Source organism: Ciconia boyciana, chromosome 18, assembly GCF_034638445.1.
Source record: "Ciconia boyciana chromosome 18, ASM3463844v1, whole genome shotgun sequence".
NCBI lineage: Eukaryota > Metazoa > Chordata > Aves > Ciconiiformes > Ciconiidae > Ciconia > Ciconia boyciana.
In genome coordinates this window covers 10,325,567-10,349,047 of record NC_132951.1, presented here as the reverse complement: position 1 = coordinate 10,349,047, position 23,481 = coordinate 10,325,567, and the positions used below count along the sequence as shown (strand labels likewise).

The 23,481-nt window shown below is 65.4% G+C and overlaps 2 protein-coding genes across 4 annotated transcripts in view; both read right to left on the bottom strand.

The window, feature by feature from the left end:
- Positions 1–39: 39 nt before the first annotated feature.
- On the bottom strand, positions 40–16,260 carry AKNA (AT-hook transcription factor). The gene is made up of 22 exons (XM_072883470.1): positions 16,092–16,260; positions 10,302–10,574; positions 9,161–10,158; positions 8,610–8,684; positions 7,981–8,131; positions 7,697–7,857; positions 7,486–7,545; positions 7,274–7,374; positions 7,008–7,170; positions 6,775–6,902; positions 6,523–6,690; positions 6,137–6,344; positions 5,924–6,039; positions 5,459–5,691; positions 5,018–5,294; positions 4,443–4,616; positions 4,105–4,208; positions 3,763–3,867; positions 3,572–3,673; positions 2,884–3,009; positions 2,410–2,575; positions 40–2,073 (listed from the first exon to the last, which is right to left on the bottom strand). Exons 1-22 carry the CDS (start codon positions 16,258–16,260, stop codon positions 1,791–1,793), a joined length of 4,341 nt encoding a protein of 1,446 aa, XP_072739571.1. The 3' UTR covers positions 40–1,790.
- A 658-nt stretch (positions 16,261–16,918) lies between these two features.
- The window catches only part of WHRN (whirlin), a 56,758-nt gene continuing 50,195 nt past the window's right edge, over positions 16,919–23,481 (bottom strand). For 2 of the 3 annotated variants that reach the window (XM_072883142.1, XM_072883144.1), the window contains 6 exons: positions 22,542–22,613; positions 21,538–22,135; positions 20,256–20,357; positions 19,182–19,360; positions 18,398–18,520; positions 16,919–17,668 (listed from right to left, as the gene is read on the bottom strand). In XM_072883142.1, coding sequence (XP_072739243.1) covers positions 17,486–17,668; positions 18,398–18,520; positions 19,182–19,360; positions 20,256–20,357; positions 21,538–22,135; positions 22,542–22,613 — 1,257 coding nt within the window. In that variant the 3' untranslated portion in view covers positions 16,919–17,485. The remainder of the gene's footprint in view (positions 17,669–18,397; positions 18,521–19,181; positions 19,361–20,255; positions 20,358–21,537; positions 22,136–22,541; positions 22,614–23,481) is intronic. The other variant, XM_072883143.1, reaches the window with a different exon arrangement.

The following is a 23,481-nucleotide window of genomic DNA, read 5'->3' as shown; positions in this document are numbered from 1 at the left end:
CCTGAGAAATGGCTTCGGAAAGGAAGACAGACCCACAAGCCAACCAACCGCATTTATTTCATTCAAAAATAGGCGATTATCTTAGTACAAAATACCATCCGAATGGCTCTGCTGGTCATTACAAAATAGGAGATACGGAAAAAAAACCATCATCTTTTCTCCTGGCTATTGTGTTTTGGATAAATACAGCCACAGGCTCCCTGTGTGCTCCGGCTGGGCTGGGGGTCGCAGCTTCCAGCACGGCCGTGACCTGGCCCATCGGCTCGCTTGGGACACAGGTACAAGCAGATTCAACCACAGACACATAAATCCTCTTTAAAATCCCCCCGGGTGCCCCCAACCCACCCGCCTCCCCCCAAAGGGCAGGGGCAGCCCCGTTCCCAGCCCCTCACCGTCCCCCCTGGGCTGGGTGCAGGATCTGGGCTCAGTGGCTTAGCAAGCGCTTGGGGAGGCTCTAGACCTGAGTAACTCGCCGGGGGCATTAGCGATTCCCCCCCCCAAACGTGGGTCTTTGTACAACCAAAAAAATTTCAAAAATAAATACATTTGACACGGGCAGTTTAGGTAGGTCCTACACATAAACACAGCCGGGGCACTGCGGGCAGAGATGCTTGGGGATGGAGCGGGGGGGGGTTGGCCGGACCCATCCCGGCGGCATAGGGTGCAGGTCCCATGTGGGTGCAGCTGGAGGGTCCCCCCGGGGTTTGTGGGGTGCAGAGCACCCACCCCCGAGGCGCTGTGCCCTCTCCACATCCATCGTGCTAAAAAATAGGCATTAACTCCTCCCAAAACCAGCCTGGAGGTACAGGGGCTCTGCAGACCCCCTCCATCGCCCCTGCCTCGGTCTCACGGGGCCGTATTTCCTCTACCAGCCCAGAGCCCTTGGCAATCCCCAGGAAAACCCCAAATCCTTCTTTTTTTCTGCCCGGATGACGCTGTGGGTGGGCACATCCAGGGACGGACAAAAACCACCCCCCCACAAATGCCCTAAGGATTATGCTGGAAATTAAAACCAGAACATATATATGTATCTATATAGATACATATATAGATACACATACACACACACACACACATTATATATCACCGATCAGCCCTAAGAGAGTGATTCAGCTGCTTGCTAGCTACCTTGGAGAAGAAAAATTCACATAAAACCACAAAAAGATGAGCTTTCCCAGGGAGGACCTGGCTCGGTTCAAGTGGAAGGGCAGGGCCGAGGGTGGAGGGGGCCGCGGGGGCTGAGCCCGGCCATCAAGCCCCCGGAGGATGCCGAAAGGCTGGGAAAGGGGCTGAATAGGGAATCGCGGGTATTTCTGCCCACGCAGGCACGGAGGTAAACACAGCTGCCAACGGGGGCTCGGCCCGTGTTGCAGTAGGACCTACACAAAGACAGAGCATCCCCAGAAGTGCTCAGCTCAGGGTGGCATCTGCCTTGGGTGACATGGGGCCACCCCGCTGGTCCCAGGGCACGGTGCCCTCCTGCCGGGGCTGTGCTCGCACCCCGGGGTGCCGCGGGACGGTGCAGGTCTCGGGAGATCTCTGCCCACGTCTTGCCCCCCCTCCTGCACCTTGGGTCGTCCTGAAAATGGACAGACAGATGAACAAGCGACGCAGGAGGTGCGGGGCGAGTGGGATGGGAGCTGGTGCAGGACCCCATGGAGATGCCGCCAGCCCCGGTGCCCCCAGATCTGGCAGGGAGCATCCAGTGCGGGGATGCTGACGGGGGGACCGTCCTCCTCCTCCTGCCCCCTCCGAGGGCAGGGAGGGTTTGGCAGGTGCCGGCGGGACCCTCAGAAGAGGCAGGAGCCCCGCAGGTCCCGCGCTCGGCTCAGCTCGGTGGCCAGCGCCCGGCTCATGCGGGTGGTGGTGAGCCTCACGTTCTGGGCAGCCTCCACGGCCCAGCTCAGCGACCGGTTCAGCTCCTCCAGCTCATCCAGGTCCAGGGTCAGGCCGCGGTGACGGCCAGCGGCGGGCGGCCGGGGGGGATGTTCTGCCCGCCAGTGCCCCGTGGCATGCAGGAGGGGGACCCCGGCCACGGCTGGGGCTGAGGTAGGTACCGCTGGGGAGCAGTAGCTGGGAAGAAGAAGGGGACATGGGCTCAGCTTTGCTCCGTGGGCTGTGCCCCCCCGGGGCTCTGTGCCTCCACTCTGCCTTCTATTTCATCCCTCTCCCCCACCTCATCCATCTCCAACCCCCAGCACCCATCTCCCCACGCTCCCCCTCACGCAGACCCCCCCGCAAAGGAGCCGAGGGCTGCGTGACCCTGCTCCCAGCTGGCTGCCGCGCGGGTGCCGGGGCTCCGTGGGCAAACCAGCGGGTGCCTGGGGTGGGCGCAGCCCCTCCCGGGTTCACCCTCCTGCCCCAGGAGACGCTGACCCCCGCAGCCCCCCCGCCACGCAGCATCCTTACAGCACGGAGGGCGCGTAAGGCACGAGGGGGACGGGCGCAAGGCAGCCGATGGCGGCGGTGGCACCAGGGCTGGCCGCCAAGTACCAAAGTCCGGGCTGCTCCGGCTTCTCGGCTCGGGGACCAACACGGGGGCCTGGGGGGGACGTGCCACTGGGGCCATGCTCTGCTGTGGGGAGGAAGGCAGTTAGATGTCCCGGGGGTGTCAGATGTCCCCAGGGGTGTTAGATGTCCCCAGGGGGGTGCACCAAGCAGCAGCCCCAGGTGGGTCCCCCCCGTGCCACGCTGGGCTGCCACTGCTGGGTGGAACACACGTGCACACGGGGAGCGGGTGGTGGCACTGCTGGCTGTCACTTCTGTCCCCAAGCAGCGTGCCAGCGCTGCACCAAGGGGTCTGAGGGTTGTTCCCTGTCCCCCCCACCCCAGCCCCCACGCAGGGACGAGCCGTGCCAAGCACGTGCCACCCCCGTCACCCACCGCGTGTGGCTCCATCCCTGCCGCCAGGCGCGGGGGGACCCGTGGGTGCCCGGCAAGTGGGGCAGCGCGTCCTCCTCGGGGTGCTGTGCTGGGGCTGCCTCGCAGCATCGCCCGCCCCGGAGCCGCCTACGGAGAGAGGAGCGAGCGTGTCCGGGAGCGTCCCCGCGCAGACCGAGCAAGGGCGGTTTGGAAAGAGCAGAGCGGTTTGGGGGAGCAGCTGGGACACAACGCGGGGGCCTTTCCCTGCAAGGGCAGTTGCAAAGGGGGGGTCTGAAAAGGAGGGTCTGCAAAAAGGGGGGGTCTGCAAAAAAAGGAGGGGGAGTCTGCAAAGGGGGGCTCTTCTAAATGGGGTGGGGTCTGCAAAATGGGGGGTCTGCAGAGCACTCTGCATGCGTTCAGCTCAGTTCCAGGCAGAGCCCAGCTCTGCGCTGGGTTAGCCCTTAGCTAAAGGACAGGGCTGGGGACAGGTTCCCACTGCTCCCGGTGACACCAGCGGCTGCAGCCAGCGCAAGGAGGGGGGAGGGCACCCCAGGGCAGGGGGCTCGAGAGCCCCCAGTCACGGGGAGTGGGGTCATAACTCCCCCTTCCCCGAGCCTCTGTAGTTAATGAATTCAAGTCATTAGCAGCTCCGTTAGCAGGCGTTAGGGAAGGCCAGGAGGGGCTGGGGGCTGCTCCCGGGGCCACTCACCTGACGGCGTCCGGCTCCCGTGGCACCGGGGGCACCCCGGGGTGTCCGGCTCTTTACGGGGTGCCGGGGCGGTGCGCGGTGTCCCCGCCTGGTACCGTGTCCCTGTCAAAACCCAGCATGAGCGCGGCCGGGGACCCCAACGCAGGGGTGACCGCCCTCAGCCCCCAGCACCGACCGCCGCTGGCACCCACCTGTGTACTGTCCCCGAAACGTCACCGCACCCGGCAGGTTCCCAGGGCTCTTCCGCGGGGAGGGGGTGGCCTGGGGCCCGGCAGGCGAGGGGTCCGACTCGGAGGCTGTGGCGGAGGAGAGGGAAGCGGGGTGGGATCCGGTGGGTCCGGGTCCCAGATCTGCAGGATCTGGCCCTGGGCTGAGTGCCGCTGGGTCCCATGGGGCCACCAGGACCTGCCCTGTCCCCGTGGTCCCACAGTCCCACCAGCACCCCGCTCCATTTGGGGAAGGGGATGCAGAGTGCAGGGAGGAACATGTCCCCGCTGTCCCCTCTGTCCCCACCGCAGCGGGGTGCCACTTACTGAGGTCCAGCTCCGGCCTGTCCCGGGGCAGCGATGCCGACCTCCCCCTCCTCGTGGGTGCAACCCCGGGGGCTGCCCTGTGCTGCACCGGGGGGCTCGGCTCCCTGTGGAGGGGACAGAGCCGCTGTCACCACCCAGACCGCTCAGTGTCCCCTCAAGCATCCCCCCAACCCACCACCCCGGCACGGCCAGGCTGCCGGTCCCAGGCTCTCCCTGGTCACAGCACAAATGGGACAGGCTGGGGCTGGGGGTGTCCCCACGCCCATGGGACACAGTGCTGCCCCCAGCCAGGGGTGGCTGCTGCCATCCCCCCTCCCCAGGTCCCTCCTGCCACCTACCCCGAGCGTGCTGCGTCCTTGGGGGATGATGGTCCGCTGGCCATCGACTGTCTCCTGGCTGGGGTGGCACGCGGGGCGGCTTTTCCCTCGGGATAGCTGCGGGAGCGGTGCAGGCTCTCCTCCAGCCTCCGCCGCAGCCGCCACACCTCGTCCTGCAGTGCCCGGATGGCCTGGCTGCCGCAGGACAGATGCCACAGTGAGGGGCGCCTGCAGCCAGCCAAGGCTCCCAACAGTGCTGGCTGCCGCTGGGTGTCCTGGGCGGGGGAGCAGCCCCGTCCTCCCCGGACCCCGCGCCTGTCCCCAGCCCCACCGGCCAGGACCCAGTAGCTCATGCTGCGATGCTCCTCAAAACCGAGCCTGGGGCTTGTCTGGGCTGGGGTCCATTCTCAGCCAGCCCACACGTGTCATGAGTCTGGAGGACTCAGTCCCAGCTCAGCCCTGGCTCTCCGAGAAGGGAAAACCTGCTGCTGCCCAGCGGAAGGTGCTGGTGCCTTTGGGGACTTTGCTTGGTGGGGTCCCTGTGTCACCCGGGGAGGCTTCGGCCCGGGTTCGGGGTGGGGTACATAGACACTCACTCGCGTTCCAGGCGGGAGCCCAGCAGGTTGCAGTGAGCCGGGTCGAGGGACGGCAGGTCGAGGGACGGCAGGTCAGGGGACGGCGGGGTGGGGGACGATGTTTTGGGGGACGGTGGGGGGCTGGCCGGGCCCCTGGCCATGGTGGGGGGGTGGTCACCGGCGCTGGCGCAACTCCTGCCTTCCACCTCCGAGTCCGTGTGAGCCGGGCAGGAGGCAGGGCGCGGTGAGCCGAGGTCGGCAGCGTGGGACGTGGGGGTGTCCCCCCGCGAGGAGAGACCTGGGAGAGCAGAGTCAGCAGGCGGGAGGCACCCCCGGGCCAGCACCCCAAGGGGTTGGGGGAACACCATAAACCAGGGCCTTCTGCACCTGCAGAGCCAGGGCCCCCCCAAATCTCTCTCCCTGGGGCCACGTCCCTCCCTCCCTGAAACGCTGCCTACTCACTGCCATCACCGTCGGGTCCTGCCTCGCTGCCCGCGCTCTCGGCCCAGCGAGGGGGGGAGCTGCTCTGCGAGGGGGTGCTGAGGGGCAGGCGGGGCCCCCCCATGCCGCCCTGCCCACTCGCGGGGTAGATGCTCATCAGCGCCGTCTTGGAGGGAAGCGGGGTCACCTCTCTCTTCCGTGGAGGACGGAGGGTTGCGGGGACAGGGATGGAGGGTCCCAGTGAGCCAGGGGTCCTGGGGACGGGACAGGTCATGTGGGAAGCCCCCATGGCTTGTCCCCCAGCCATGGGCCACCCTGCACATCTCCAACCCCCCCCCCGAGCATCCCCTCCCTGCTCCCCACATCCTCGCTGCCTCTCACCTCATCCCTGCTCCCCTTCGATACCCCCAATCCCCCCAGACAGAGCCAACAGCCCATGTCCCTGAATCCCCCCCGCGGGGCGAGGGCAGGGACCCTGAGCCATACCCGCTGCCGGGGGGCTGGTGCTCGGGGGTGTGCACAGGGGGTGACACCCTGCTGGCCTCCGAGCCCACGAAGCCGCTGTCCGTCTCCGGTGACACGATGCGCTGCTTCTGCAGATGCTTGGGGGGGGCAGGATTGGTGATGAGCACCCCTAGGACTCCTTGAGAGGGTCCGAGGGTGCCAGCTGATGGGGACCCACGGTCCCGGAGGAGTCACCTTGTGGGGCCAGTGCTGGGTGGGAGCGCTGCCTGCCCCGCTGCTGCGGCGGGACAGGGGCGCCCGTGGTGGCTCAGGGAGCTCCAGGGGGGGCTTGGCTGCGGCCGGTGGCTCCTCAGTGGTGGCCGGGAACAGGTGGCCCCGTGTCCCCCCTGGCCATGGAGGCTCCCCGGGGGGCAGTGGTGCCACTCTCCTCTCCGGGGGATGCCTGCGGGGAGAGAATGGAGCATGAGCGATGGGGCAGAGCAACCCCAAAGGAGGGGAAATGCCCTGGTGCAGCCAGCTCTCCCATGGAGGCTGTTAACTCTGAAGCCTATCAATGTCAGCGATGTAAAACCTCCCGCTTGCATAAGTCCCTGGGGGACTTATGCTCCCACAACACTTACAAGGGGGAGGTCTCGAGGTTGATCCCCTCCTCTAGTGACGGTGTCCTGCAGGGGACCTTGCTGGGGCCACCGTCCCCTGCTGCAGGGCCATCCGCCTCCTCCGGGCTCCCTGCCAGGCTCAGCTGCTCCAAGCTCAGCGACTCCGGCACGGACTTGAAGTGCTTGTACCTGGGGGGGATCCGCAGGCAGGAGTGGGTGGTTTTGGGGAGCCGCTCCCCGCCCACGCACCCCCCGCGCTGCGAGGGCACTCACTGCGCCAGCAGGTCACCGAAATCCTCCTCCGCTCGGAGCTGCTTCTGCCAGAGGGGCCGGGGCAGCCCCCCCCGCCCCGCCCCGCCGTCCCCCGCTGTCCCCCGGGGTCCCTCCGCCAGCGCGGGGCTCTGCAGGGAGCAGTGACGGGGGTCAGGGAAGCGCGGCCCCCGCCGCAGCCCCAGCATCTCTGCACCCCCCGCTCCGTCTGCCCCCCGCAGCCTTGCCCAGCTCACCTCGGGGCGCGGGGAGCGGGCGGCGGGCGGCGGGGAAGGGGCCGGCGGGGAGCGGGGCCGGGCCGGGCGCTGCGGGGGGAGATGCCGCCCGGCCCCGGGCTCCAGCCGCTCCTTCAGCTCCTCCAGGCGCAGCCCCAGGCGGAAAATCTCCCCTTCCACCGCGCTGCAAGACAGGGCCCGTCAGCGCCGGGGAGACCCCGAACCCCGCGGCACCGGGGCCCGGGGCTTCGCTGGCGGGGAGGGGGCGGTGGGGGCCGAGCACCTACCGCTCGGGATCGAAGCCCCCCGAGGCCCCCGGGTGCTGCTGCCGGGCTCGCAGGTACGCCTGCTCCAGCGCATCCTGCGCATCCTTCAGCTTCCCAAACCTCTGCGGCACAAGGGCGGCGTCCGGGCCTGCCCGCTCGGGCCCCGGGCCCCGGCGCCCCCCCGGCCCCGCCGCGCGTCCCCGGGCTGGGGGGCCGGGAAGGGGCGGACGCACCTGGAGCTGCTCCCGGGGCGCGGGGCTCCCCGCCCGGATCCAGCCTTCGAAGGACTCCACCTGGCCGGGAGAGAAAGGGCTGAGCCAGCCCTGCTGCACCCCCCCCCGAGCCCCCCACCGCAACCCCCACCGCAGCCCCCCGAGCCCTTCACCGCAGCCCCCCGACCCCCACCGCAGCCCCCCGAGCCCCTCACCGCAGCCCCGGCCTTGCCTGCGCCTGCAGCTTGTCGGTCTGTCCCGCCAGCGCCCGCGTCAGCCGCGTCCCCGGGCAGCAGCAGCACGGCCCCGGGCAGGCGGGACAGCCCCCCCCGGGCGGAGCGGGGGAAGGAGGCCGGGGTGATCCCCCCCGGGCTGGCGGTCCCGGGGCTGGAGCTGCAAGAAAAGACGAGGACAAGGTGCCGTCCCAGCCGTGGGCGCGGGGCCTCGGCTGAACATCCCCGCCAAACCCCGAGCGGGAGGGCGACGAGCCGGGCCGGAAAACACGGTTCAACCCACCTCCACCCGGCGGGGCCGCCGGGGCCGGGACCGGGCCGAATGCCGCCGTCCGGGCCTGCGGGATGCTGAAGGCCACCGCCCGGCAGCCGGTGCCCACGGTGCCCGCGGCGAGGCTGCGGCTGGGCCGCGGCGGGTCGGCGTGCAGGCTCACCTGGGGCAGGGAGAGGGGGCTCAGGGCGCCCACCCCCGCGGGGCCGGCAGGCAGCTGGGGGCGAGGGCGGGGGGGGGCACAGCCGGGGCACCGGCCCTGCCTCAGTTTCCCCACCCACGCCGCGGCGCGGGTGGCACGGGGCCGCGCTTCCGCCGGCCGTCCCGCCGGTTCGCTCTCCTGCCATTTCGGCGGCGTGCCCTGCCGCCGCCCCCGCCATTTCGGGGCCGTTTCCGCACAGCCGCCTCCCCGGGGCCGGGGCGGAGGGGAGCCCCGGGCGGGGGTCAGGGTACGGCGGCCCCGCCTGCGCTGCAGCCGCTGCAGAAAACTCTCCCCCCCCCCCCCCGCCCTGGGCTTGCTCAACCGCTGCTCCCCAGGAGGAGGAAGAGCGGGGCCAGGGGAGGAAGACACCCCGAGTAACCCCGGGGACGGGGGGACGGGGGGGGCAGAGCAGGGACCCCGCCCCCGCCCCAGCACCCACCCTGGCACCCAGGCGGAGCTGGTCGATGGTGTTCTCGGCCTCGGCGTACTTCGTCAGCAGCTTGTGGTAGTCGTCCTGCGGGGAGGGGACGCGCAGTGGGTGACGGCACCCGGCGTGGGGACGGGGGCTCGGAGGATGCCCGAGGGGTGCGTGGCAAAGGGGGAAGTGGCACGGAGGGACGCATCCCTGGGTGGGGACGAGGGGCCAGGGGGGAGCTCCCACGGGTGGGGGACACCCTGCGGTGCAGAAACCCACCCCCCAAAGCACCCAGGAGAGGGACAGCCTCCCTCTCCTCCCAGTGGACAGGAGGGCATCCCAGGGGACAAGCATCCTGGGGGGGACACGAGCATCCCTGCCTCCCGCCCTGAGCACTGCCCACGTCCCTGCCTGGTCTTCCCCCCTCGCCAGCCCCCATGCAGGACCGGGAAGAGGTGCCCAGCACCAAACCCCCCCACTGGTGACAGGGCCAGCTCATGGGGCTGGTGACACCTCCACTTCACCTGTACCCCCTGGTCCCCCCACCCTGGAGCCCCTCCCAGTAAGGCCCCTACCTGGAGCTGCTGCACCAGCTCGGTGGCTTGCCTGGGGGACCTGAACTCCTGCGGCAGCCCAGCGGCGGTGGGGGGCTGCAGGGGGACCCCCTCCCCGCTGCTCAGCAGCACCTCCCGGACGATTTCGGCCGGGGACTTGAAGCCGATGGGGTCACCCGGGGCCCTGGGGCGAGCGGGCAGGGCTCGGCCCCGCGGTGGCCGGTAGCTCTGGTCGAACTTCACCCGTGCCTCCACCTTGGAGAGGTCGGGCAGGGGGTGGTTGAGCCGCCCTCGGCCATACCGGCTGCTGTCGGCCGTGCCGGTGCCCGTTCCCGAGGGATCCCTCGCCTCCTTGCCGCCCGTGTGCCGCCGCCGGGGGCTCAGGGACCGCGCCTGCCGGCCAGGCTTGGGGGGCAGCACCGTGGGCCCCGCTTTCTTGGGCACCCGGGACCTGTTGTGCAGCTGGGGTGCAGGGGGGGTCCCAGCACCCCAGGGCTCCCTGGTGGGTGCCAAGCCAGCGGTGCCAGGGGCCAGCAGCCCCGTCCCAGCTGGCTGGGGCTTGGGGACAGGCTCGATGCTGGTGGCATCGTGGAGGTCATCAGTGGAGAGGCACAGCAAGAGGCTCTGGCTCGGGGTCCAGCCCTGCCCGTGCCCCCCACCGGCATCCCCGGCCACGTCCCAGCCCCAGTGCCGGCGCGATGGGGTGGCGGGGCCAGGGCTGGTGTCGGACAGCCCTGAGGTGTCACCGCCGTCCGTGCTGCAGCCGCGGGGCTGGCAGAGAGCCTGGCTGTCCGGCAATGCCTCGGGGCTGCCGCTGGACCCCGAGCCCCACCGGCCCTCGTAGGAGAGCTCAGGGTAGGGCTCCCCATCGCTCTCTGCCCCAAAGGGCCCCTCGTCCCCCCCGGAGCTGCCTCTCTCCTCGTCCTCCTGCACCAGGTCCCGCCGCGGGTGCCAGTGACCCTCCTCCACCGGGGACCCCTCCTCCACCAGGGACCCCTCCTCCAGGTCCTCGCCGTCGCCTGCAAAACACCAGTGCCGCAGGGCTGCTGCCAGCCAGCCGGGGACCCCAGCCCCCTCGCAGCCCCCCTCGGCTCCAGCAGCTCCTGCGACACTCAGGACCCCCCCACAAGGGTCTTTGGGCAGCGGGGAGGGGAGGACTCACCCCACGGTGGGCTCCTGGCATCCTCCCCCAGGCCGATGACCCCATCCTTGTCCATCTGCCTTTCAAAGTTGTCTTCCTCCTCCTCCTCCTCCTCCTCTCCCTCCCAACGCGTCAGCTCTGTTTGTGTCCAGCGCAGCCATGGTGCCGAGCTGGCCATGGCCCGCGGGCACGGCGTCCCCGTCACTTGTGCCGCTTCATGGCCCGGCAGCGGCGGCAGCAGCAGGCTGGGGACCTCCTTGCCATGAATGTAGGTCACATCATCGCTGCCGCGTCCTGGCGGGGACCGAGGGAGAGGGAGGGACGCTCAGTGGGACACCGTGGGCTCTGTTCGAGGTGTCCCCCTCTGCTGCAGGGGCTCTCCCTGTCCCCCAGACCCTGGGGACAAGAGCAACCCCCTATGACAGGGGGTGACACCCTCGGGGCACCCCCACCCCCACCCTCCCCGCATCCCACCATGAAGCCAGAGCTGCCACGTCTCCCATGGCCACAATGGTCCCCAGAGGTCCCTCTGAGGAAGGAGCCCCCCAGGGCCACCCCAAAAGGCTTTCCGCCCCCCCAGGGCGGGCACTGTGGGACATCTAGCCCATGCTGGCACCCTCCGGATGTCACCCCAGCCGGGCAGCCACAGCCTGGGGACCGTCACCAGTGCCATCATGGTGCAGGACGGTGCCGGGGGAGGCAGGAGCGCCCCGAGGCCCCTCTGGCTCCGGGGGGTCTGACAGCGAGAGGGATCGCAGCAGAGGCCCGGCACACTCACTCCACCGATGACCTAAAAGCAGGAGCTCACCCTCGCCCTGCTCCTCGGTGTGCCGGGGTTCCCAGAGCCGCAGCGGCAGCTCGAGAGACATCAGATGCCAAAAACCTAACTGTGGGGTGGGTAGCGAGAAAGGCCACGGGGTTTTCCCGGCAATGTCCCCTCAGCTGGATCTGAGCCCCCCGCAACCCAGTTTTGGCCATGGGGAGCTGGCGGTGGCAGCTGCCCACGTGCTGATGGCTGATACCGAGCACCACCGGCCACCCCGCAGCATCCCCAACCCCATGCTGGAGCGCGGAGGAGCAACCGGTCCCATGCAGGGTACACTCACCCTGTACCAGCATCCCCAGGACATCCCCATCACCATGACCCCATTGGGGGTCCCTGAAACGGCATCCCTCTGAGCACCCCAAAACCTTCCTGCACCTGCGGGGCAGCTGGGCTTTTGCAGAAGTAGGAAATGATGCTCGGGTGCTTCCTGCAAGTTTGCAGACGGCCGCAAATTTTTTAACCCCATCGGGCCCTGCGTGGCAGGGACTGAACCCTCCTCCTGCGCCCCTTTTCATCAAAACCTTTATTTTTTTAATCCAATTTGGAGCAAAACGCCAAAGAAAAATGGGGGGGGATATCACTGGGACCATCAGCAGCTGCAGCCTCCAAAAGACATCAGGATGATGGTCTTCCAGGAAGCCAAGCAGCCCCAAAATTCAGCCATACAGCCCCAAAATTCAGCCAGGCGGACCCCCCCCTTGGAAATCCGGGATATGGGGTCCGCCTGGCCCCCACCCCGAGATGCTCCTCGCAGCCCCAGGGACGCCGTAGTGGTAACCAGGCACCCCGGTGCATCCTGGCACATTTGCAGGCAGGCAATTAATCCAGCTCGTTACTGTGTAATTAGTGGCACGCAGAAGAGAGCTTGCAGGAGCTCCTGGCTGCTAATGAAACCACAGCACGGTCCCTGGGGTGGCTGCATTTAACCGGAGGGTGCTGCGGTGATTTTGGGGTGCTGCTGGCTTGGGGATGGTGGTGATGAGGAGCAAACCTATGGTACCTACGTGCTCCAGGAGAAGTCCTCTATCCCACTCTGAAGTCTCAGATCTGCAAATTCCCTGGCTTAAATTCTACTGTTAGTGGGGTTTTGGAGGTTATTTTCTGGTGCCACCCAGCATCAAGGTCCTCGGGCATCACCCCTGCACCAGCAGCAGCGCGCTCCCAGGCCTGCCTGCATCCTTGGGGCTTTCCAGGCAGGGAGCAAACCCCGAAGCATCCCTTAGGGTCTTGCAAACCTGCTGGCGTGTTTGCACGAGGATTTATTTCCCCATACGCTGGCTGGGCAACTCCATTCTCCACACCTGGAGATGCTCCACAGCTTCTCCTGCCGCCGGGGAGGATACGGCTGCCCATGGGATGCTTCAGGCTCTGCGGCTGCTCAATGCAGCTAAAAAATGATTCTGGCTTTAGCCCTTCTCTGAGCTGGGATGTTTCCAGCCCTGAGACCTTGCTCGCAACCCGGCCTGGAGAAGCAGCACACCAAGGTGCCCCCCGACCCACCTCGAGCCCTGCAGCATCCCTGAGAGACGAGGAGCCCCAAACACAGCGCCGGGGGGGTCCCAGCGGGTGGGCGGTGGGTGAGAGGAGCCTGTGGGTCCTGTTGTCTCAGGGCAAAAAGGGTTAAAACGTTTCCTACCCGGTTTGGGCAGGCCGGTGCCTGGATCATGCCTAACCTGCACCGCATCGGCTGTCACCCCATTTCTGAGCAGCATCCCCCCGGGCTGCACTGCCCACAGCAGCCGCAGACTACAGGATCTGCTTGCAAATCCAGCCACATTTATCGCTTTCCCAGAAAGTCCCTCCACCAATGGTCATGGTGGTAAGAGAGAAAAATCTTGGAATTTTTTTTTCCCCTTTGAGTTGCTTGCTGTTATGGTAGCATGGAAAAGCTTGAAAAATGATGTGGCTACATACTCAGGAACCACAATGCAAATGCAAACAATCCGTGTGTACGTGTGTGTATATATATATATATATATTTTTAATCTTGCTCTTTGAAAGCCAGGATTTTGCATCAGGGCAATCAGACAAAGAGCTAAAAGGAAATTTAAAAGCCTCAGCTAGAAAATGTCTTTTACCCTTGTACTCTGCCCTGCCTGAGACCCTCAGCCCCTCTCCTCCCGCTGCTCCTTGGCCTGGGCTGTCCCAAATTGTGCCTCAGGGGTGAGGTGCTCAGACGAGGGAGGGGTTGCTCAGGGCAGCGGTGAGTGCTGCCAGGTCTCTGCCTGGCCAGCAAGCAGGAAGGGTTGCCTCTGCCTTTCCCTGCCCTCTGCTCCTAATCTCTGATCCCCTTTGCAGGCAGCTTCACCCTCTGCCACAGTGATCCTGTCCCTGTCCTGCTCCCTGCCCCGCAAACCCCCACGGGGCAGACGGAGGTGCGGGACTGAGACCGCGCAACTCATTGCATGCGTGAGGCAGAGGAACAGCAGCGCAAACGAGGCCGAGGCCCCGTCGCCGCACTTGGGTTTATCGGTGGTGACAGCGAAGGAGACGCCGCATCCCCCGCCCCAGAGGCTCGCTCGGTGACATGGGGGGGACACACACAGGGCCGCTGTCACTCTGCCTTCACTGCCTCATCAAACCTGGGCAGAGCAGGCAGGTTGAGGGGGGCTCCAACCCCCCACCTCCATCCCCGTGGCACGAAGGCGACATCCCCCGAGTGATGGGGAATAGCCGTCACTGTGCCCCAAAATAAAATATCTGTCCTTTGCCCGGGGGGGGGGGAGCTTTAACCCCCGCCCCCCGGGCAAAGGACAGATATTTTATTTTCCTAAACTCCAGTTCCAAACCCGAACCCAGCTCCAGAGAGCGGCCCATCTCCCAGAGGTGCCAGGCACCCACATCCCCGCAGGGGTCTGCACCCCAGCACCCCGAGAGGGCAAACAGGCAGCGCCAGCAGCCCCGCCTGCAGCCAGGGACCTCCGACCGCAGGTTTTTTGCCTAAAAAGCTCGGAGCCTGAATCCCCGTGCAGCTCAGGGCTCTGCAGGGGGGTACTGCTTGCACATGCACTGCATAAAAATATCCATTCTTCTGCTTGAGAGTCTAAAAAGAGAGGTTAAAAGCAAGCGGGGGCTGATGTCTGGTCCCGGTGACCTGCAGGGGAGGGCTGGGGAGGGCTGGTTTTTGGGAGCGTGGGTCTTTCACAGCTTCCCCCTGCTCCCCTTCCCCGCCTCAGCTCGCCTTTTTGTCCAAGCCCCTAGCAGGAGCCGCTTGTCAGCCCTGCCATCCAAAGCATCTCTTTTGGGGGGGTTTGAAGAGGCCAGAAGAATGGCCTCAGGCTGAATCTTGGCAAGGGGCATCTGCACTCCAGGAGGGAGGAATTCCTGGGTTAGAAATCCTTTTTTTTAAGCCCACAGAGCCCCGTTTTATGAGCATGAAAGAGGGCAGAGAAGCGGAAACGTCGCTTTCTTAGTTTGCCTTATTTCCCTTTAAAACAAGGGAGAAACAGTCATAGTGAGGAAGAGCCTGACAAACCCTCCTCGTCCTCTGAAAGCACGCATGCCTGTCACTACACCATCGCTCGAAAGCCCACGCGTCCCCTCGGTTCCTCTGCCCGGAGGGATCACGTCCCCCCCAGCTCCCCCGTGCTGGCACATCCCCACGGAGAGGTACTGAACTCCTGTGGCGGCAGCTTCCCTCCATCACTTGCCCGGAAGCGAAGCCCCGCGGCGGGACAGGGAGCTGCTCCCGTGGCCGCTTTCCTGCCTCCTCTCCGGCACACGAACCCTCCTGTCCCCGATGCAGGGCCCTGTCCTCCCTGGGGACAGCGCTGTCCCCAAGGCCTGCCCTGGAAAGCTGTGGGTGTACACCGACGTACCTGTGGGAGCTGGGGTGAGCCGGCGCTGCTGATGGCCGTAACGCCGGCCAAGGGCGGCCTTAATCCCCGTCTGGAGAGAGCTGCCACTGCGGCAGAGCCGGCGGCACCGAGATCCCTTATTAACAGAGGACAGGGGGAGGTGGCGGGGGACGCGGGAGGGCAGCCGGCCCCGAGCAGCCGCCAGCAAGGGGAACCTGTGCCGGGGTTAACCAGCAACGGGCTGCATTTGGGTAAACTGCGCATCGACTGCTACGCCCTCCGCTCAGTCCTTAAAACAGCCCTGCCTGGATCATTTCAAAAGGGTGCTGCAGAGCACGGGAAACCCACGGCACCCGGCTGGCACCCACGGCCCAACTTCAAGGGACCGAGTGCGCTCAAAGCTGCCCTTTAAATAAAAGGAGGAACTGAAGTTGAAGGCAGCCCTCGCAACTTCCTCGCAGGAGCCGCAGGCAGCGGCACGGCCTCGTGTCCCGCCACCTCCGCGCGAGCCCCGGGCTTGGCTTCGTGCCGCCCTTCGCGGCCGCGGCCACGCCAGCCTGATGAAACCTCCCGAAACCCTCCGGCCGCACCTCCCGCACGCAGGCGGGGCGGCAGACTCGGCCCCGGAGGGTGAGGAAGCGCCGGAATACGAAAAGTTCTGACAAGTTGCCTTGGGGCCACGAAGGCGCTGGTGGCGTGGGGCGGCGTGGGCAGGACACGTGCTGGCGAGAAGCAGCGCAGCGGCGCGTCCCGCATCCTCCCGGCCCACGTCCTCGCCCGCGGGGACCCCGGCGGGGCTGGGGGTTCCCCCCCTCCGCCCAGGGGGCCCCGGCCGGCTCTCAGCTGCGAGCCAGCCCTGCCAGAGCCGGGCTCAGCAGAGCCGGGGGTGCCGGAGGCGGCCCCCGGGACGGGGCCAGCCCCGCGGGCCCCCAGCTGCGCATCCAGCTGCGCATCCAGCTGTGCCCCCAGCGGTGCCCCCGGGCCCTCTCCTTCCCTCCAGCCGCAGCGGGCGGCTCGCAGGGAGCAGCCGCGCCGCGCAGCGCCGGTCCCGCGCCCTGGCCCGGCCCCAGCCCCGTCCCCCGCCGGGGCACAGCCGGGGGGCACATCTGGCCCGGGGGCACCGCTGGAGGGGCACCCCCCGCCCCGCGCATGCAACAGCTGCCCCGCGAGCGCCCCGCGGCTGCCCACCTGCAGGGAGGGCCCGGCCGGGCCCCCCTCGCCCGGCGCTGGGCGGCTCCGCTCGGCGGCCCCGGCCCCGGCCCGGCCCAGCCCCGGCCGCCGCCGCCTCCCGGCCCGGCCCCGCCGGACAATAGCGCGGCCCGCCGGCGGCGGGGGGCGGGGCCTGCGTCATTAGCATACCCGCCACTTCCCGCCAATCCGCGCGCGCCGCCGAGCGGGGAACGGGGGGCCGTTAGCATAAACCCCGCCCTCCCCCGTATTTGCATATCCCGCGGCGGGCGGCCAATCGGAGCCGCGGCGGATGGCGCTCATTGTCATAATTTATGCGGCGCGGGCACGCCCTGGTGGGGTGGAGCCCGGGCCGGAGCGGGGCGGGGGGGGCCAACATGGGGAAGGGAGGAGGAGGGAGGGAGGGGATGAGGATGGGGAGGGGAGGGGATGGAGATGGGGAGGGGATGGGGATGGGAATGGGATGGTAGCTATGGGGAGGGGAGGGAGGGGAGGGGATGGGATGGGATGGGATGGGATGGGATGGGATGGGATGGGATGGGATGGGGGTAGCGATGGGGAGGGGAGGGGAGGGGAGGGGATGGGATGGGATGGGATGGGATGGGATGGGATGGGATGGGATGGGATGGGGGTAGTGATGGGGATGGGGCATCGGCATCCCCTCCCCGGGGACGGGGCAGTTTTGCCCAGCCCACCCCTGCCGGTGCTGGGGTGCCCCGAGGCCATCCCTGCCCCTTACCTTCCTATCCCCCCGTCCCCCGTCCCCGTCCCCCGTCCCCGTCCCAGCCCTGAAGAAATCCCCACAAACAGCCTTTTTCTAACCTGATAGATTTATTGAAAAATTAAAAGCACAAGCTCTGTATATATAAATACGACGACATTGCCAGCAATTTACAAGGCCTCCGGTTGCTCTCTCTGCATCCCCACCTGTGGCCTGTGCCACCCGCCCGGGCACCTGAGCACCCGAGGGAGCAGCGTCCACCCAAAAAACCCTCCAGCCTGAGCCACAGGCCCACCTTGCTCTGCGTGTGGCACTCAAATGACAGTGGGGACACCCAGACCTCCGCCATCCTCCCACCCCGCTCCCCAGCCTGGCCGAGGGGGAGAGGGTGTCCCCAAAGGGCGGTCCCCCCACCCCAGAGAGGACAGGGATGAAGACTTTAAGGGATGTGTACTGATTTCTGCCCGTTCTCAGCCTGCCCTGCTCAGGCAGCGAGAGTCTGCGGTGGGTGGGGGGACATTTGGGGACGAGCTGCGGGTGTCTGTACGTGTGGGTGGCACAGCGGGCGAGAGCTCTGCGTGGTGGGATGCTGCTTTCACACCTCAGCGCTGCCTTTCACCCCCGTTCGGGTGCTCCCCGTCCCAAGCCACTCTCCCAAAACCCATTTGGGTTCCTAAAGGGCAACGTTGAATTCTGTGACCAAGAAATCAATGTAGTCCTTTTCCTTCAGCTTAAAGGCTTCAGCGATGATACGGGCGGCTTCCCGATGCTCTTTGCCCCGTAGCCCCGTGCCATTCACCTCCAAAATGACGTGGCCCACCTTCAGCTTCCCGCAGTTGTGCGCCGAGCCTCCGCGCTGCGGGAGAAGGGTGGTGAGCTCATGGTCCCACCACCCCCCCCGCTCATTCCAGGGATGAAATACAGGCGGTTTTGGGAAAATGGGAAATGTTTCATTTCCATCATGTTCACCCTGACCCGGCGACCGGCGGGTCAGGGTGAACATGATGGAAATGAAACATTTCACATTTTAGAAAAAGGGGATGAATTTGGCTTCCCTCCTGCTTGCTCCTGGAGCGCAGCACCAGCTGGGATGGCCAAGAATAACCAAGGCGCAGTCAGCTCTGCTTTTCTTTTGCTGTAAACAGCGTGACTTTTGCCCCAAGTAAAGAGCAGAGGAAATGGTGTGGGGAGACAGCTCCCAAGGGCTCAGTTCCCCACCATTCCCCCTCCCCAGTCCTCTATCTTTGCAGAAAAAGGGAGTTTCCAGACATCTGGAGACACCAGCCAAGCTTTCGGGGCTGCCCAGACCCCCTCTGAAATGTCTGCAGCAAATCCTTGGCTCCCAGGACGTGCTTTATGGTATGGGATCACCCACGGGACACAAATGCAATCCTCAGCCACCAACCGAGCAGAATGCTGCCTCGGATGTCTGGGGAGATGCAGGGGGAAAGCACACCTCCAAAATCCCCCCTGGGGCAGGGCTGCTGCTGTGCTCTGGCCGTGGCTGAAGGGCTTTCCTGAGCCTGTCCAGGGAGGAGAGGGATGGGACGCGCATCGAGTTCTTCCCATTCTCAGCCTGCCCTACCTGGATGGTGACGATGCGGGGCAGCGGCTGCCGCGTGTTCGCTCCACCCTCGATGGCGATCCCCAAGGTCGGCGCGCTCTTGGACACTCGGATCAGACACGACGTGGGCTCCAGGAGCCCCGGCTGCGGGGAGAGACGGCAGCACTGCCGAGGGAGGCCAGGCAGGGTTTGCCTGCCGCGCTCCCTCGGCCGGGGCCCCACGGCAGGCAGGTTCACCCACGGCTGGCTTCCACGGGAGAGGGACAGACACGCTGCCTGCAGCCGCTCTCTGACTCCTGACATCCAAGGTCCCAAGCGTGCGCAGGCCTGGGAGGGCTTGGGGAGGAGCGGAGCAGCTCTCCGGCTGCCTGCCTGCGCCCCTCAACCTCGCCACCATCAGAAACCCTCCACTTTCCTTCTGATACCTGCTGCCACCTTCCCTTCCGGGTGACAGATGACTTCACTCACGGGACACTGTGCCCTGCGGACGTCCCCTCGGAGCCACGTCCCAGGTAGCTGCTTGCTGGAGCCGGGAGGGACCGGATTTACCCAGGATGGAGTGACTCGGCCCGACAGTGCCCCCTCAGCCGCTCCTGGCTCCCTTCCCCACAGCTCAGCCCGCCAGCGAGCTGACGCAGCTCTTACCCAAGAGCAAAAATCACCCAGCAAAGCACAAGAGGGGCTGCTGCCCGCAGGCAGCGGGAGCAGAGCTGAGGCAGCGGGGAGCAGCACTGCCCCTTGGCAGCCCCGGCTGCCCCCCTCCCACGCACGGAGCGCCCCGAGGCCCCCGGGCACCCAGCCTCACCGGCTTGGAGGCCCCTTCTGCCGCTCCCTCGCTCCTCGCGGCCTCCTTGAGGCTTCGGCTTTTCCCAGGGACCGGCTGCCGGCTCTTGTCCTTGCCGCTCATCTCGACCTCCCCGATGTCCACCCCGCTGTCCTCGCTGAGGGTCTGCCCACTGTCCGACAGCTGGGAGAGCGTGGAGGCTGGGGAGAGACGAGCGCTGTTAGAGGTCGGGCAGCCCGGCTCTGTGGCCAGCCGAGCACCCACAGGGCCACCTACCAGAGGGAGGACATCTCACCCGCTCCCAGGGCTGGGCAGGTCCCCTGGGATTTCGACCTGGACTTCAGAGCGGGGTTCCCAAGCGGACCCCTCCTGAAGAGCAGAGCTGTGCACAGGGAGCATCAAGGAAGAAGCGACCTCAAACTCAGGTCCAGGATCCAACCCAGATCCCGAACTGGGATGGAGGGAGAGGGCGATGAGTTCAGGGATCCTGCTGGAGGCCAGCTGGAGCCAGCCTGTGCTCCACACCAGGCCTGGGAGGAGATGAGGACAGACCCAAGCACAGAGGAGCTGCCAGGCAGGAGCTTTCTCCCCTTCGAGGAGAGACACCCTACTGTGTTCAGTGTTGGGCCCCTCACGACAAGAGAGACACTGAGGGGCTGGAGCGTGTCCAGAGAAGGGCAACGGAGCTGGGGAAGGGTCTGGAGCACAAGGCTGATGGGGAGCGGCTGAGGGACCTGGGGTTGTTCAGCCTGGAGAAAAGGAGGCTGAGGGGAGACCTCATCGCTCTCTACAACTGCCTGAAAGGAGGGTGTAGAGAGGTGGGGTCGGTCTCTTCTCCCAGTTAACAAGTGACAGGATGAGAGGAAATGGCCTCAAGTTGCGCCAGGGGAGGTTTAGACTGGATATTAGGAAATGTTACTTCACTGAAAGGGTTGTCCAGCATTGGAACAGGCTGCCCAGGGCAGTGGTGGAGTCCCCATCCCTGGAGGGATTTAAAAGCCGTTTGGATGAGGTGCTCAGGGACATGGGGTAGTGGTGGGCTTGGCAGTGTCAGGTTTACGGTTGGACTCGATGATCTTAAAGGTCTTTTCCAACCTCTACGATGCCGTGATGCTGTGATTCTGAGGATGACGACCCCGAGTGCAGACCGAGACGCTGCGCTGGAGTTGAGCGTCGGGAACAAGGGAGTGACAGCGCCTGCAGAGGGGGGTGAAGCTCGGGAAACCGGCTCCGGGGCCTGGAGGAGCTGGGGTCACACTGCCGACCCCGGGGCTGGACCCGGCCCCCCCAGCGCCACCCCCCCCGAATGAACGCGCTGCAGTGGGAGGAGGGGGCCACGGGAGGGCGACAACGCCACCCGCGCGGGGGCCAGGGAGCCTGGCGGCAGACGGGGCGCCTCGGGGGGCTCAGCGGGGCGGGGGGACGCTGGGGGTCCCCCCGGCCCCAAGAGGGCCCAGCCGAAAGCAGAGCCCACCCTCCCGGGCACCCTCAGGGCTCCAGGGCCACCCCTCCCACTCCCGAGCCGCTTGCCGAGGGAGCCCCCGCTCCTCCCTTCCTTTTCCCGGGATATGCCGAGAATAAATCTGACTCCCAAGCGCAGTGTGGGCACAATTAATACTTTTTTTTTCTTCCGAAATCTGGACTTAATGGGAAAAATCCCAGAATTGCTTCTTTTTCTCTTTTAAAACTCCACTGGAAGCAGATTTTATGAACTAACGCAGCAAAGCCCACACAAGACAGAAGTCGCAATCAACTGCCTAACAGAGCTTGGTCTTTAAGTAAAGGTCAGCCTGAATTGCACGGGGAACCCAGGGAGGCTTCGAAGAGCGTGCGGAATGCCGATGGGGAGCCGGCCGCCCTGGCCCTCGCAGGTTTTCCAGCGTTGCCAAAACCCAGGGCTGAGGGCTTTGTCTCCGAGATTAACACCGCTACTGCTGATAATACTGAGGAGGGCTTTATGTGTTTCCTGGATTTTCGCTTTTTTTTGCCATGATGCTGTCAAGCTGTTTTCTGAATTGAAAACTTTTCTATGAAAAAAAGCAAACCAACCCACAGCTACCAAACAGCAGCACACTGCTGCACCGATCCGGGCTCTGTGGCTTTTACCTCTGCTGACCCAGAGCTTGAACCAAAACGGCAACGTTTTCCCCTGCGACTCCCCACGGCACGCGCTGCCAGCCTGCATCCCCGCTGGGACGGGGAAACCCTGCAACCAAGCCTCGCACCAGGCAGGGACCGGCAGCCTGACGCAGGTCTTACTCTTCCGACCCCCTTCCCCAGTTCCTGCCCTTGAGGTCCGTCTCTTCTCCCGTTTCTCTCGCGAGGAACGCCCCGGAGAGGGTTTTTTTCACCCCGCGGCTGACGACGTGACACCCACCTCTGGCCTGGGGCAAGGGCCTCACTTCATTGACATCGGGCTCGCTGTTGGGTTGGTGCACCTCCACCATGATGAAATGCTGGTTGGCCACGGCCTGCGGGCTGCCCTTGTCTGGCGGAGGGGGTGCCGGGTGGGGCGGGGGAGGAGGAGGGGACGGGGATGGGGGGCTCCGAAGGCCACCAGCTGCGGGCCCCTCCGGGGGTGGGCTCTTCAGCCTCGTTGGGGACTGGACCCTGGGGAAGGGACCGATGGGGTGCTGGCTGACCAAGGAGAGCTGGGCATCCATTTGCCTCCTGGAGCTGTGCAGGGCTGGGGAAATGGTAGCATAGATAGCGCTTGGGGCAGACTCCTCGGTGGATGTGGTAGCAGTGGAGGTCATGCTGACTGTGTCCTTCTCGGGGTGGCTAGGAGGGGGCGTGGGGTTTCGGGGGGCCACGAAGAAGAGGCCTGACTGAGAGGACTCGGAGGAAGGGCGCTTGGGCTTGTCTTTCCCCGGGTTCCTGTGCTGGGCAGCAGAGGGGTCCAGCATCTGAGGGGCTGAAGGAGGAGGCGGAGGCTTGAAGTTGGGTGGTTCATCTGGGAAGGAGGAGAGATCATCCTGCCAAACCAAGAACAGAAGCCTTTAGGACACCACGCTCAGCTGCGAGAACTTCCCCAGGCCCACAGTCACCCGCGTCTGCCTTCTCACAGTGACCACGGCAAAATGAGCTGATTTTCATAGAAACGCCTTTCTGACCTTATTGGCAACAAGAATACGACTCACAAATGAGGACAATTAGAGGACAAACTACCCAACTTTTGCTCTGGTTCGCACAGATGCTACTCTTATTCCGACAGCCAGAACCCTTCTTCCTAACTGGTCTGATTAATTTGCTTCAGTGACTGCAGTGACACCCATGGGCAGGTGATGTAGCAAAGAGCTACAGAACCTGAAGCAAAACTCGGTATCGTCAATTTGCCTCCCGCTCCCATCCGAAGCACAGCAGCACGGTGCAGAGTCTTACCAGGGAGATGTCCGGCAGGGTGTTGATGCTATTTTGGTGGCCATCTCCACCTCCCTCCAATTCTGACGTGTTCTGATAGGGCAAAGAAGGAAAAGAAAACCAGGTCACAGCAGCAAGGAGCAACCACCACAGTGCCAGCATGGTAGGGAACATGCAGAGTGATGCAGGGCATTGCCCAAACCCCCCCACGCAAGGCCAGTCTTTCACTCAAAGGTTTTGGTTTCCTGGGAGGTTCCCTAGGGACTCACACGTACGAGCAAAGCAACTTGGTTGGGAAAACGACTCTCCCAGGCTAAGAAGCGCGCTCAAAGCACGCTGAGAACCTGACCCACCACGGCACTTTCCTCTGCCACGGAGGAGTGTGCTCCTCTTAACCCAAATCTCAGCTCCTCTCTCTAATTTGGAAGGAGGGGAGGAACCAGCTCTGAGGGCCGCAGGTTCAATACCTGGAATTTTCCCGGGAGAAGGGCAATGAAAAAGTTTAAAACTTCCTTCCCTTGCAAACCAGAGCAGTCGGTCTCAGATACAAATAGAAGCCGCTGCCCCTGCCTTCCTTTCATGAGTCAAAACGTCATTAGAAAAAGTCACAACACAGCTCTGAACACATCACAGCTCCAGAAATCAGGAAGGGCTTCGGGAATCTGTCAGTCTGTCTGCGCAGGGGCAGCCGTCAGTCAGGATGGACCCACGGGGAGGACGCTGGATACAGTCAAGCAAAGCAAACGGGCACCCTGGCTAAGCAACAGCAGGGCTGGCAGAACCGGGGGCTGGCAGGGCAGGCTGGGTGTGGAGCTCTGCTGGGCTCTGCTGCTGGCTTTGCCCCAGGTACAGCGCGGGGGCTCTGCCGGCGGTGCGCAGCCCCGGCTCCCCTGCCAGGTTCCCGTGCAAGGCCCTGTAGGAGCAAACCCAGACTCGGCCCCCCCTCCCACAGGGACTCCTG

What these genes read in the sequence shown, in the direction of transcription:
- AKNA (XM_072883470.1), bottom strand. Translation starts at nt 16,260, where the DNA reads ATGCTAATGACGCAGGCCCCGCCCCCCGCCGCCGGCGGGCCGCGCTAT. An exon ending in CCGACAAGCTGCAGGCGCAG is followed by an intron (nt 7,546 to 7,696) that starts GCAAGGCCGGGG and finishes TCTCCCGGCCAG; the next exon opens with GTGGAGTCCTTCGAAGGCTG. An exon ending in AACCTCGAGACCTCCCCCTT is followed by an intron (nt 6,345 to 6,522) that starts GTAAGTGTTGTG and finishes CTCTCCCCGCAG; the next exon opens with GCATCCCCCGGAGAGGAGAG.